We start from the raw sequence: 14,105 nt of genomic DNA, 5'->3' as shown, positions 1-14,105 counted from the left end.
TATCCAGTCCCACCACGTGTACCCAACCCTTGGACACCAAAAAGGCGCTGGTGGCCGGTGAGACTTACGCTATCGCCGAGTCACACGCTTTCGCTAAGTGCGGGAACGACCGTTTTGGACGTTTGGGTCTATACCTGGACAGATGAGTTCCCCCGGCGTCTGCGAGCACCGTGGATAGAGCAACCGTTACAATTTCCCCGAGCGGCCATCGTCACATCACCTACCGAGTTGACGGTGTGCTTCATTCAAGCTTAGGATAGCTCTATCCACATCTACGAATCCACTCCCAGTGTGCAGCAACAAAATGTTCCAGCTCCTCACCCTCTCTCCACCATCGAAGCAGCAAGGGCCCCAACAGTTCCTGACGACAGTATACGCCATGTAAGAAAGCTAAATATATAAGTTAAAATGTATCTCTTTTGCTTTGTATACCTTTCTTTTTCATTGAGCCTTATGTCTGTCTTAAATGTCGATCTGTTTCGTTCGTTAAAAGTGCTATCAGGTAAGTCAAGGTTGTGAGTCCTTCCTTGAGTAGTGTGAAAGCCGACCCTGGGTGAAATAAAACCCGATTGAGCTAGTCGTTTGTTACACGTTTCAATCACGAAAGATAGTTCTACGACGAATTTTGTGCAATGTACATAAAATATTAAAAATTATGAAAATCCGCGTTCATCAAGTCGCCATGTTTTTAGTTCATGAAATGAAAGCATCTAATATACAATGCGCGAAAATGCTTGCAAAGTTTTCTGTACGAAGCCTATTCGTAGCAGATTAATTAATATATTTTCTCAGTATGGAGACTATGCTGTTGATAATTTTCTGTGTCCTCTTGAAATATCTTGGGTGGGGGAGGAGCATCCTAACTTAATAGGGAAATAATAAGTCGCATTAGGATGCCGAGCAAAGATATTGGAAATTTAATCGAACTTAGCTCATGAATATATAAGAGCACCAAACAATCATATTTTATAAACACATTAGTTTTTTTTTAAATTTTGTTGTCCTAATAACACTACAGACATGTTTGTTTTTTTCATTTCATACTTTTAGGGATGACGTTATCAAGTATCACAACGAGATGATGAACACTAACGAAGATTTGGTAAAGAGCTACAAGATACGACTGGTCAACACAGGCGAGGTCCAACTGGCATTAAAACGTATTCACAGCATTCTATACAGTGCATCAAAGCTGAGAGGTCAGTATATATATAGCACACTATCATCATAGAGCTCACGCTTTCCATTTTGACAAAGTTGATTTTGGTAGCATGATGTTTATTGGCACCTCCGAAACAGCACTTTTATAGTCATGCATTATTCACATAGGCATTGGATATGCAAACAATGTTCATCATTGTCGAAACTTGTCGGACCATACTGCACCCCAGTCAGTCGACACTGCGTTGAAGTAGTGCTTGAAATATCTAAGTAGTCAATAAAGAGACACTTCTTTCAATATCGAGTACATATTACAGTCCTTGGTCATATTATTGTACTTAATCTAAAAAAATAGAACCATCACCCATCATTCTTCATTAGATCCACCACGTCCAAACATTGATGGGCGCAGTATAAAATACGAAATTGTAATATGAGCTAAGAAATTAATGAAGTTTCAAGAAAATAATGAAGTTTCAAAATTGTTCAGAGATAGATATTTGTTGATGCTTTATGATTTCTTGATGAAGCTGTGAATTTTTTTTCGAATTAAGGCAAAAATACAATTTTCAAAATGATTAATGATGTGATTCTTCGCCAACCAAATGTTAAAAAAAACACTTTTCTTTGTTTGTTTTTATTGAAACTTTGTATGTTTTTACTAAATCTGTCAAGTATGACCTAAGTTTAGATAAAATCGCGGAAAAGTATATTTTTTGTCTTCTTACGTGTTATTGGCAAGGACTGTAGATAATTTCAATTGTTGACATAATCTTGACCTTAACAAAAAAAAATATTTTGAACTGCATGACCTTAAAATGAAGAAGTTTGGGGTATTATGCAAGACGTTACATTGCAAATAGATATGGTAAATTATGACCCATTATTCGCGCATGTTTGTAAAGGGCATTTTCATAATTTTTTTCAAAGGGATTTCAATGCACAAAAAACCGCTGGCAATCAGTTATTGTTGTTTGCTTATTCTGGTGGAATACGGCCGGTCATATATTAAATATATGCGGGTAGTTTTAAATCTGAATGTGGATTAAGTTGACGAATAATCTTGTAGATATACCCCAGATTTTTCCACAAAATTTATAACTATAAGAAGACCTGTTTTTATCAGCCCCTTTGGTGTAGTTTTGGTTGACAAAATAAAGGGCAATGACAAAACATATTCATTTAACTCCTTTAATAAACCAAAGGTGTTAAAATGTGCATCATTAGTACGTAGAAATAGCCTCATAACCCTGGCTGGCTAACGAAGTCGAGTCGAAAAGCTGACAAAATTGAGGGCTTATAAAAACGGGTTTTCACTGTACAGCAAAAATGTTTCAAGACACCCCAAAAAGTTATTACCACAAGCTTGTAGTGCTAAGTTTTCTCTAAAATTCATCTATAGAAATATACCCTCATTTAGGTTGTTTCAAAGCAATAAAGTTTTCAAAATTTTCAAAGTAAATTATGAATGCTTTTCAATGTGTCGATTACAAATTGAAAAGGTATATCTTATTTCAACCCCTCTTTAAGCCCTATCTGAAAAATTAAACAGAATGAGATTTCATTAAGTTGAAACAAAGTTAGAACAAATTTAAAATTTCGACTTATTTCTTCGGACTAATTTTCAATGCTCGTTTTACCCCACTCCCCCTCAAAGTAAGATTCCAATATTTGACCGAAATCCATCCCACATATGTACAAATAAAAAGGGAAATTTTCATCAAAATCAGAAAACATCAATACGGCCAGTGACACAATTTTGGAAAACTATACTCTATAAGGAGTCACCATTGGGGCCTGTTGGTGTAAATATATACAAATATCACAAATTACAAATATCACAAACTGGCTCTTAAACAACACTCTCAGAATTTTATTGCAAAATACTGAGAATTGAACGAGTGACAATAAATCTCTCGAGAAGTTTCGTCAAAAGCCTGTTTTGCGGTGTACATCATAACTCAAAATCTACTGGACCAATCGTTTTGAAATTTTGCACAGATATTGACAGAAGAGAAAGTAAACAACGTGAGACTCTGATTTGCAATTAGGCTTTTTTCATATGTTTGGCTGAAGAAGTCCAATTTTTGCTAAAAAATAGATTAATATGCTATTGTAAGAATAGTAATACTAAAAAATTCGCAGAAAACGTCATGTAGTTACCTGGGAAATGATGCGAGGAAGAACAGTGTAAAATTTTAGAACTATTGGTACATGAGATTTTGATTTATGGTGTACACCGCATTTTCTCGAGGTGCTCTCTGAAGATTTAGTGACACTCACCCAATTTTCAATACAAATAATTGTAGGGGAATGGACTGAGACCAACACTATACCGCAAAAAAATGTTTAATAGAAATATTTTTTTCACTGAAAATACCTTACCCTCTCCCCAGGTATGTGATTTGTGGATCGGAAGGTGTTGTGTATATACTGTCCTACAGCAATGATTTGAAAATCATGCTTTACGGGATGTTCATCTTACCTGGTGTATCCGCCTTAGATACACTCCCCCACATCAATAAAACTATATGATTCAATTTATAGTTAATAGCTAAGTATATCTCACGGTCAAATTTATTAATCCCATTTTATTGTTATTCATCCACTTGTTAATTCGCAGTTGGAACGTTCGCCGCGTCTGTCATTAGCAAGTTCAAAGATGCATTGAAGACTAATAACATCGAGGCCGTACTGAAAATCATTGAACTGGGCGAAATGTAAGCGGCAAACAACACGGCGCGACACGAACTCATGTATACTGGTTTCTGAATCACGCGCAAGGGGGCGTGTAGGAACTATGTACGGGAAACTGGATATATATAGCTAAAGTATGAAGTAATATTGGGTTAAGTGCCTGTTTATGTAAATATATTTTAATTTCGGGGAAATAACAAAAATCAAATCAATAGTTTAATTTTCGTTTCCAACTTCGGCTGTGAATCCGACAACATTGATTAATTGTCACTAGTTTCAATGATTAAAATGATTTAAAAGAGTAAAGAGAAGTCAACTTTTTTGAACGGTACGAAAGATAGTAAAAAGACAATTTGTTATCGAAACACTTCCAATCGGAAAGTATCTCAGAATCTGTTTGGGTTGGACTAAAACATATTCAATTCACTTAGCAGTGAGATGAGGTATTTATTATATTACTACTTGTTCATTCATTGTTTTTCCCAAATTTATGCGAAGTGCGCACACAGCTAGATACGGGAAGAACGCAATAAAATTAATAAAGTGAATTAAAAGAATTGATAGAATGAAATTAATAAATAAGAAATAAAATATGTGCAAAATTTCGTATTTTATGATGACTATAAAATTGTTCCCCTTGGCTTGAATATAAAAATGATTTCAGATTGTGGTTAGTTTTATGAAATTGGCATCGTCATGCTAACGCAAAAGTGCATTACCAAATAAACGAAATGAATGCAAAAATATAAAATGAATAAAACTAACGAAACAAATAAAACAATAAAACGAATACAATGGACAAGTCGGATAAACTAAATAAAGTGAAACAATTGAACAAATAAAATAAATAAAGTAAATAAAATAAATGAAATAAGCAAAATAAATAAAATACATGAAATAAATATAATAAATAAAATAAATAAAATACATAAAATAAATAAAATACATAAAACCCATCATATAAATAAAATAAATAAAATAAAGGAATGGATAATCATTATTACTTACCCTCTTAAATGTCTGTTGTTAACTTTTATGCCTACACGGTGAAAAATCCTCACGTTGATGGAAAGTGATTTGCAGATGATTTCGCACTACTTGCCCAACATTTCAATGCGATGTGTCAATCCGTTGGAATAGATCATTTCAGAGCACTACGAAATCAACAGTAAATCACTTCCATTTGAAATGTGTTGCACATTGCTTCTAATAGATCTTGCATTTAACTATATACGTATTCCTTACGGTATATCCCATTATGGATTACCTGCGAACAAATAATTACATAACTTAACCACAAGTAAAACATACAATACTCACGTTCTACATTACTTGGGAAATGCAAGTTTTCCATTTTTGCTCCTATTTCCGAGCATACGTTTGTAGTCGATTGAAGACTTTAGTGTGTTGACATTTTTGACACTTGTTATTAATAATGGAACCACTCAAATTCAATAGATTAGTTCAGTGGTGCGAATTCAACGGATATTCATTTCAATTTAAAGATAATTTCTGTTAAATAGCTTTCTAAGACCAGGTCATTCTGATACGAGTTATAAATCCTTAGAAAATCAATTCCAAATCACTTCAATTGTTAGTGAGACATGATAAACTGATTCAAGTGCAACATCATTTGAATTAGACGTGACAATTTTTTACCGTGCACAATAAAAGCTATTTTAAAACAGTTTACAGCTAATTGGCTCCTCCTTGCAGCGTATCCTTCCTTGTATCCTTCGATGCTTTATTCGTTCATTTGATCACTGTTTACAATGGAATGACAAGCATTATCCCGAGAAACGGTTCTCTCAAAATTTTAATAAGTGGATTGAGATTTGCTTAATTTTTAACCTACATTTTGCGAATGTAGGTTAACGTCCGATAATGAGCTTAATTTTCTCAATTTTTAATATTATACGGAGGAGTGCCTTTGGGGATCGAAAAGGGCGATTTCTTGTAAAGAATGAACCACCTATCGATACCAGGAATTGAAGTTGTCGTTCGTCAAATAACAACCAAAGGCAAAGCCCTTTCGTGGATTTTATCTATATTCCTCTTAGAACCGCGGATGGGTACTCCTGGCTCTATGATATCATAGAATCCGTACTGTGACTTGTTTTAGGAGAATTTAACGCTCATGATCCGGCGTGGGGCTCATGATGGTAATATATCTACCGTAATCCACGATCTTCACCATAACTTTAATTTGATAACTTTGAACACGGGTTCAAAATGACACGAATACCCCCCACACTAACGGATCCTAGCACATTAAATTTATCCCTCTGCTCAACTTCGCTAGAATTAAATCGTTGGTTGAAAAAAATCCGTGATCCTAACGGTAGCGACCATATGCTGATAGTAGTCTCAATCAGCAACGGCTAAAATCCATCGGAATCAATCAATAGTTCATATGTCCTCAATCGAAACGTTGTTAGGAAGAGCTAAGTTGTCGCGATATCCGAAATTATCAATTCGACACAAGTACGTTCTACTGAGAAAGAGTACACATTTTTTGATCGAATTGAATCTCGATACCGCGTTTCATGCTTCGACGAAATGATTACCCGCTTCGAACACTGAAAGGCATTGCTCCAATTTGTTCCAGTTCGTTGTGGGACACAGAGTACTCAGAAGTATATACGAAGAGGACCGCCCCATATAACGCCTTCCAGCACGACAGTCAGTGACATTAGACCCGCGAAAGAAAAATATGATGAACTACTAACGAGGTCGTGAAATATTCATACCGTTGGATATTCGATTTCGCCAACAAGGTTTGTCCGGATTCCGCCCGGTACATAAGACCTACGGTGCAGCGTCCCCTCACGATACAACAAATCAAATACTGTTTTCATACCGGCTTGAACCTTCGTTCGAACCGGTCACAAATCTTGATAGCTCCTGATTTACCTAGAGTTTTTCAACAGCAACAGTCTTTCTCAAAGCTACCTATATTTTCGCTCGATCAGTTTTTCTCAAGACTACCTACTTTTTCTACTCAATCAGTCTTTTTCAAGACTAAAACATTTTTCAAGAACAATTCAGCCTAAAGAAATATTTAATTCTTCCAACATGCCTGGGTCCTCCCAGAAAGGCCGTGTGCCAAAAATTGAAGCTAAACGGAAAAGGGTATCTTCTCCACCCGAAAATTCAATTGACTGCAGCAACTCATTCGATGTTTTATCCGAATGGGAAGCTGATGAAATTTCTAAATTTCCTCGCATTGCGCATAATGCCAATAAGAAGAAAACGCAATGACCTCTGCCTATAACAGTGATGATCTCCGACTTCAAAGCCTTTCGAACTGAGCTTTCGACGTTCCTTCCGGACGTAAAAGTCTCTTTTCAGATTGGCCGAAGAGGAGAATGTCGAGTTACAGCGGAGGAATTGATTGGTCACAAACGACTACTCCAGTATCTTACGGAAAAGTTATATAAATTTTATTCATATGATTTCAAGACAGATAGACCATTCAAGGCTGTCTTGAATGGGCTACCACATGGTCAAAGTTTGGATGAAATATCCAACGAATTGAAAAATTTACTTGACTTTTCTCCTTCACAAGTTATTCTTGAATTTGGATTCCAAATGTATGATCTGTGGTGATAAATCGCACACGAAAGATACTTGTCCGGCGAAAAAAAACCACAAAAAGTTTCAAATGCGCTAATTGTAGCGAAAATCATAAATCGAATTTCTGGGGTTGTCCTGTTCGAGAAAAAAATATAAATTCTCGTTCTAGACAAAAAAACAACAAATAAAACCTATTTTAATCCACCTAGCGGTGCAATTGTGCCTTTCTCAATCATGAATCACGAGAATGTGTGCGTTGTTTATATTCATTAAAAGCTTTTAAATGCATATATTACATTTTATTATTATACATCACATGACAACTATATTTGTATTTGTATTTGTATTTGTATAAAAAAAAGTCCAACTGACAATTTGTCTTAATGAACTATACTAAACTAAGATAAACTAAACATAATTAAAATAGTGACAATACACGACGACGAAACTGCGAAGAGTTCATGACGAAGTCAAAAATTTCAGCAAACTCGTTGAAGCGACGACTCATTGCTAAAATTGGACTATTGGTAGCGTAGTTAGTGCTGCGCATTTCAGAATGCAGCAGGGCTCGAGGGCGAAGAGAACGGGTAGGCGCGTAGAGGTTGATTTGCGCTAGTAGCTCCGGATCATCATATTCAGCCAGCAGAATCTTTGACACGAAGGTAGCTTGCGCTGCATGTCTCCGGCGTGTTAAAGTATTAAGTCCTAAAAGACGACAACGGTCCTCGTACGGTGGCAGGTTTAATGGATCGTTCCACGGCAATTCACGTAACGCATATCGTATGAATTTACGCTGGACTGCTTCGATCCTAAGGCTCCACGTAGCTTGATACGGGCACCAAACGACGTTTGCAAATTCCAACTGCGGGCGCACCAATGAGCAATAAAGAGCCTTGAAGCATAGAGGATCTCGAAATTCGTTGGATATTTTGAAAATAAATCCCAGCAAACGATTGGCTCTGTCGATGGTCGCTGAGACGTGATGAGTATACGTTAGCTTATCATCAAGAATGACTCCTAGATCCTTCACGTGGTCAACGCGTTGTAGTAGAGTTCCTGCGATGTTATAGTTGAAGGTAACCATATTTCTCGTTCGATAATAGCTGATGACAAAACATTTTGCAACGCTAAGGACCATCATGTTTCTTACACACCAGCTATAAAAGGTGTCAATAAGATGCTGTAGCTCACGGCAATCGGCTTCATTCCGTATAACAAGAAAAAATTTTAAGTCGTCGGCAAAAAACAGCTTTCCTCCACGGCTTAGAACGAAAACCGCATCGTTCACGAACAGTGAAAAAAGTAGTGGACCTAGCGTACTACCTTGAGGAACTCCGGAAGTGTTGAAAAAGGATTCTGAAACAATATCGCCAATTTGAACAACGATTTCACGGTGCACAAGGTAGGATCGAAGCCAATGGCAGAATCTAGTAGAACACCCTAGCTTATCAAGCTTTGTTATCAGTATCTCATGATTAACTCTATCAAAAGCTGCCTTTAGATCAGTGTAAATAGTATCCACCTGCAATTTCTTAGACATTTGTTCCGTGCAAAATGACGTAAAGCAGACGAGATTCGTCTCGACTGAACGTCCTGGGAAAAATCCGTGCTGAGATGTACTAATGTAGTGTCGACAAGCAGAAAATAACGCCTCGTTGATAATTGATTCAAAAACTTTAGATTCGACTCCTAGCGAAGAGATTCCGCGATAGTTCGCTATGTTGCGTTTGTCACCTTTCTTGAATACCGGGAACATAACTGAGCATTTCCAATCCTCAGGAAACGTTTGCTGCTGAAGCGATAGGTTAAAAATATATGCAAGTGGTGTTACAAGTAAGTCCGAACATTTTTTCAATACAGTTGAAGGTATAGCACTGAGGCCGGGTGTATAAGATGACTTGGTTTCCCGAATTGCAGATATAACCATTTGTTCAGAGACAGTAAACACATCCAAATCAACAGCACAAGCAGGAACGTCGCGAGAGGCATTTTCGAGTTCGTTTGCAGTTGGCGAGTCAGTTGAAAAAACACTCGAGAAGAATCTGGCAAACAGCGTACATTTCGCCACAGTTGTCGTAGCTTCTTCGCCGTCGTAAAGCATCCTTGATGGAAGTCCAGTTTCTTTACGCTTCGTGTTGACAAATGACCAAAAGCCCTTCGGGTTTCGGCGTAGATTATTCTGGATGCGGTTTACATAGCGTTTGTACAGAAGCTTGTTGTAACAACGATACTCATTACTGGCTAAAGTGAACATGCGCTTAGAAAGAGGACACCGTCGATTTGTGTACGCACGTAGGGTTTTTGCTCGAGTACGTTTTAGCTTTCGAAGAGTGCTGTTTGACCAGGGTGGCTTGCTAGGAGGCTGACATTTAGGCACTGAGGTCTCAACACAGTTCAGTAGTAGTCGCTTGTAGATGGCAACTGCAGCATTAACACTCACTTGGGCATGCAGTACACTCCAATCAATTTGCGACAGAGAACTGCGCAGCTTTACAAAATCAGTTTTGCGAAAGTTGAGACGGTCGACAGAAAGAGTTTCTACATACTGAACTGATCGAATAGTGCCAATGGAGATTTCAAGCGCGGGATGAAAGTTGTCAAGTGGAACAATCACGCTGGATGCTTCATTGACGGAACATACAGGTATAATAGTTTCACTAACAAAGACGAGATCCAGAAAGCGTGACTGGTGGTTAGGAATCATGCTTACTTGACTTAGCCCGTTGAAAGCAAATCCGTCCAGTAGCAAACGACTGGCGATGTTGGTTGTCGAAGCAATCGGGTCCGGGTAAGCGTATCCGTGTCGTGACGGCACCCAAATGAGTCCTGGCTGATTGAAATCACCAAGGACAATCATCACGCCATCCGCGCCAGCTTGTGAAGAAGCGTTATTCACAGCATCCATGTGAAGTTGCATGATATTGCAGTCGAGTCGCTTTTCAGGAGGAATATAGACAGCACCAATATAAAAGTTACTCGATGGAGTTGTAATTCTAACCCAAACAGCCTCAACACTGGTTAAACTACCGACATCAATCTCACATGAGGCAAATGCGGTGGAAACAGCAATCAAAACTCCTCCTCCACGTCCGCGAATACTGTTGCCACTATTTCGGTCCGCACGGTATACGGTGTAAGCATCGCCGAAAAGCTGCACTGATGTTATACGCGCATCGAGCCATGTTTCGGTGAAGACGCAAACATCGTAGTCACCGTCCACAGCAGCTAAATACACGTCATCAATTTTCGTCTTAAGCCCTCTCGCGTTCTGATAGTAAATCCGCAAACCATCAGTGTCATGTGAGAGGTGTCGTGCTGCATTCCAAGTTTCAGGACTGTGGGCTCGATGATCACTATCACCGCAAATAGCGCGGGGAGAGCAGGATGTACTGTTGTCAGGAAGGGGAACAAGCTGCGATACGGAGGGAATGACTGCGTCATAACTGTTGCGTCCAGCGGCTGACTGCAATGGGAGGCATACATGAAGGTGCGCAGTATCACGTGTAGCTTCGGAAGGACATATATTATTTAAATGTTTACCTGAGCGGACAGATACGATGCGATCGAAATTATCATTTTGACATTGAAGGTTCGCTGGAGCGGTAGAGTCGATTGAGTAGTGTTCATCAGCAGACTGTAAGTGAAATTTACATTGAGGGTGTGCAGCATCTTGAAGTGCTTCGGAAGGACATATACCCTTCTTGGCTTTACCTGACACAGAAGAAGTTGCCGATTCGCCAGGTAGTTCGATGTCGCTCACCGAGGAACATGAAATTAGACAGACGAGTTTATCCGGGATAGCTTGGCGCTACTGTCCACCACCAGATGGATTCTTCTTCGCAGCGATCCTGATGATAGGCCGTTGAATTTTTGAATTGGTCACAAATTCACGAAAGTAGATGTTCTCCGGCCAAGAGTCTTTGGACAGAGCCTTATCCCTGCATGATTTGCTAACGCCAACTTTGAAGGTGATGAAGCTCAGCGATGAGAGATCCTTATCCTTAGGAACTAGGCGAACTATTTTTGGTTGCATATCCTTTCCCAGACAATCTTTCACAAGTCTAGAAACTTCATCGTCCGTCGTGCTGGGATCAAATGCAGACAAGTAGACCCATAACAGCTCCTCAGGTGGTGATACTGTTTTTATCGTTTCAAACGCAGCTTTTGCTCCACGAATATTAGTGATTTTTGCTTTGAGCGGATCATCTTCACGCTTGCGCTTAGGAGTGTTTGGAACGGGATTATATGCAGCAATCCCTGTCCAAGGTGTATTTACCGTTGGAGATAGCGGTTTTGTGTCGACTTTAACCGAGAGAGCTTTAACGACATCTTTTAAATCAGCTATGTCATCCTTTAATGATTTCAGAGAATTGTCGTCGGGCATTGCATTGTCGCAACAACGCGAAGCCATTCTGCGGAAATTATCGTTACAAAACAAATCAGCACATCCGTTACACATCCAGAATATATTCCGTGAGTGGATTCCCAGAACATCACGAACGTCATAATCCAACTTGACACATATCATGTGAAACGAATTTCCGCAATACCCACGACAGGTGATTCGCTCAGAATCATTTATGACTTTCGAGCAGTTGGTACAAGCCATGCTTTTGAGCAAAGAAAATAACGCCTACCGAGTATGCAATAAACGCAGCAAAAATGAAGCGAACTTGCATGTAACTATCAGCTATCCACCAGAAGATGTCGCTTTTGTCAACAAATTGAGCGTAACGTTGTGCAAAGTGATAACGTCAAGTAGAAAAAAAAACACGAAACTATCACTTTCACTAAAAACAACACTTGCAGCTATCAGATATGATGCTGGTTAAGTTCATAAAACTTCAAAGTTCTTGCACAACCGATTAACACGAAAAATAAATAGTACAAAAATAAAAACGATCACGATTGTTCAACAAGTATAAATTAAAAAGAAAACTACTAGCTTTGTTGACGACCGGGGTGTAGCAAACAGTGATGCCAAAACAATACAGGAAAATAAATCATTATTCGAGTTCTAAAATTTTGAAAAAGAAAAAACAGCCACGGTAATATTGAACTGAAAAACCTATTTTAATCCACCTAGCGGTGCAATTGTGCCTTTCTCAATCATGAATCACGAGAATGTGTGCGTTGTTTATATTCATTAAAAGCTTTTAAATGCATATATTACATTTTATTATTATACATCACATGACAACTATATTTGTATTTGTATTTGTATTTGTATAAAAAAAAGTCCAACTGACAATTTGTCTTAATGAACTATACTAAACTAAGATAAACTAAACATAATTAAAATAGTGACAATACACGACGACGAAACTGCGAAGAGTTCATGACGAAGTCAAAAATTTCAGCAAACTCGTTGAAGCGACGACTCATTGCTAAAATTGGACTATTGGTAGCGTAGTTAGTGCTGCGCATTTCAGAATGCAGCAGGGCTCGAGGGCGAAGAGAACGGGTAGGCGCGTAGAGGTTGATTTGCGCTAGTAGCTCCGGATCATCATATTCAGCCAGCAGAATCTTTGACACGAAGGTAGCTTGCGCTGCATGTCTCCGGCGTGTTAAAGTATTAAGTCCTAAAAGACGACAACGGTCCTCGTACGGTGGCAGGTTTAATGGATCGTTCCACGGCAATTCACGTAACGCATATCGTATGAATTTACGCTGGACTGCTTCGATCCTAAGGCTCCACGTAGCTTGATACGGGCACCAAACGACGTTTGCAAATTCCAACTGCGGGCGCACCAATGAGCAATAAAGAGCCTTGAAGCATAGAGGATCTCGAAATTCGTTGGATATTTTGAAAATAAATCCCAGCAAACGATTGGCTCTGTCGATGGTCGCTGAGACGTGATGAGTATACGTTAGCTTATCATCAAGAATGACTCCTAGATCCTTCACGTGGTCAACGCGTTGTAGTAGAGTTCCTGCGATGTTATAGTTGAAGGTAACCATATTTCTCGTTCGATAATAGCTGATGACAAAACATTTTGCAACGCTAAGGACCATCATGTTTCTTACACACCAGCTATAAAAGGTGTCAATAAGATGCTGTAGCTCACGGCAATCGGCTTCATTCCGTATAACAAGAAAAATTTTTAAGTCGTCGGCAAAAAACAGCTTTCCTCCACGGCTTAGAACGAAAACCGCATCGTTCACGAACAGTGAAAAAAGTAGTGGACCTAGCGTACTACCTTGAGGAACTCCGGAAGTGTTGAAAAAGGATTCTGAAACAATATCGCCAATTTGAACAACGATTTCACGGTGCACAAGGTAGGATCGAAGCCAATGGCAGAATCTAGTAGAACACCCTAGCTTATCAAGCTTTGTTATCAGTATCTCATGATTAACTCTATCAAAAGCTGCCTTTAGATCAGTGTAAATAGTATCCACCTGCAATTTCTTAGACATTTGTTCCGTGCAAAATGACGTAAAGCAGACGAGATTCGTCTCGACTGAACGTCCTGGGAAAAATCCGTGCTGAGATGTACTAATGTAGTGTCGACAAGCAGAAAATAACGCCTCGTTGATAATTGATTCAAAAACTTTAGATTCGACTCCTAGCGAAGAGATTCCGCGATAGTTCGCTATGTTGCGTTTGTCACCTTTCTTGAATACCGGGAACATAACTGAGCATTTCCAATCCTCAGGAAACGTTTGCTGCT

The 14,105-nt window shown here is 38.8% G+C and overlaps 2 protein-coding genes across 5 annotated transcripts in view; one reads left to right on the top strand and one right to left on the bottom strand.

Moving 5' to 3' along the window:
* Window positions 1-4,439, top strand: part of LOC131682599 (Bardet-Biedl syndrome 2 protein homolog) — a 30,589-nt gene extending 26,150 nt beyond the window's left edge. For 3 of the 4 annotated variants that reach the window (XM_058964207.1, XM_058964206.1, XM_058964208.1), the window contains 2 exons: window positions 1,051-1,199; window positions 3,785-4,439. In XM_058964207.1, coding sequence (XP_058820190.1) covers window positions 1,051-1,199; window positions 3,785-3,885 — 250 coding nt within the window. In that variant the 3' untranslated portion in view covers window positions 3,886-4,439. Of the gene's footprint in view, window positions 1-1,050; window positions 1,200-3,557; window positions 3,754-3,784 lie in introns of those variants that run through there. The other variant, XM_058964209.1, reaches the window with a different exon arrangement.
* A 6,550-nt stretch (window positions 4,440-10,989) lies between these two features.
* On the bottom strand, window positions 10,990-12,066 carry LOC131682598 (uncharacterized). Its single transcript, XM_058964205.1, has 2 exons — window positions 11,146-12,066; window positions 10,990-11,068 (listed from the first exon to the last, which is right to left on the bottom strand). The coding sequence occupies exon 1, from the start codon at window positions 12,041-12,043 to the stop codon at window positions 11,243-11,245; it is 801 nt and encodes a 266-aa protein (XP_058820188.1). The 5' UTR covers window positions 12,044-12,066; the 3' UTR covers window positions 10,990-11,068; window positions 11,146-11,242.
* Between the last annotated feature and the right edge of the window lie 2,039 nt (window positions 12,067-14,105).

Source organism: Topomyia yanbarensis, chromosome 2 (assembly GCF_030247195.1).
Source record: "Topomyia yanbarensis strain Yona2022 chromosome 2, ASM3024719v1, whole genome shotgun sequence".
In the NCBI taxonomy this organism is placed as follows: domain Eukaryota; kingdom Metazoa; phylum Arthropoda; class Insecta; order Diptera; family Culicidae; genus Topomyia; species Topomyia yanbarensis.
The sequence above is the reverse complement of the archived record's forward strand: the minus strand, read 5'-3'. Positions and strand labels throughout refer to the sequence as shown.

Excerpts from the sequence above, each read along its gene's own strand:
- LOC131682598 (XM_058964205.1), bottom strand. The coding sequence starts at position 12,043 with ATGGCTTGTACCAACTGCTCGAAAGTCATAAATGATTCTGAGCGAATC.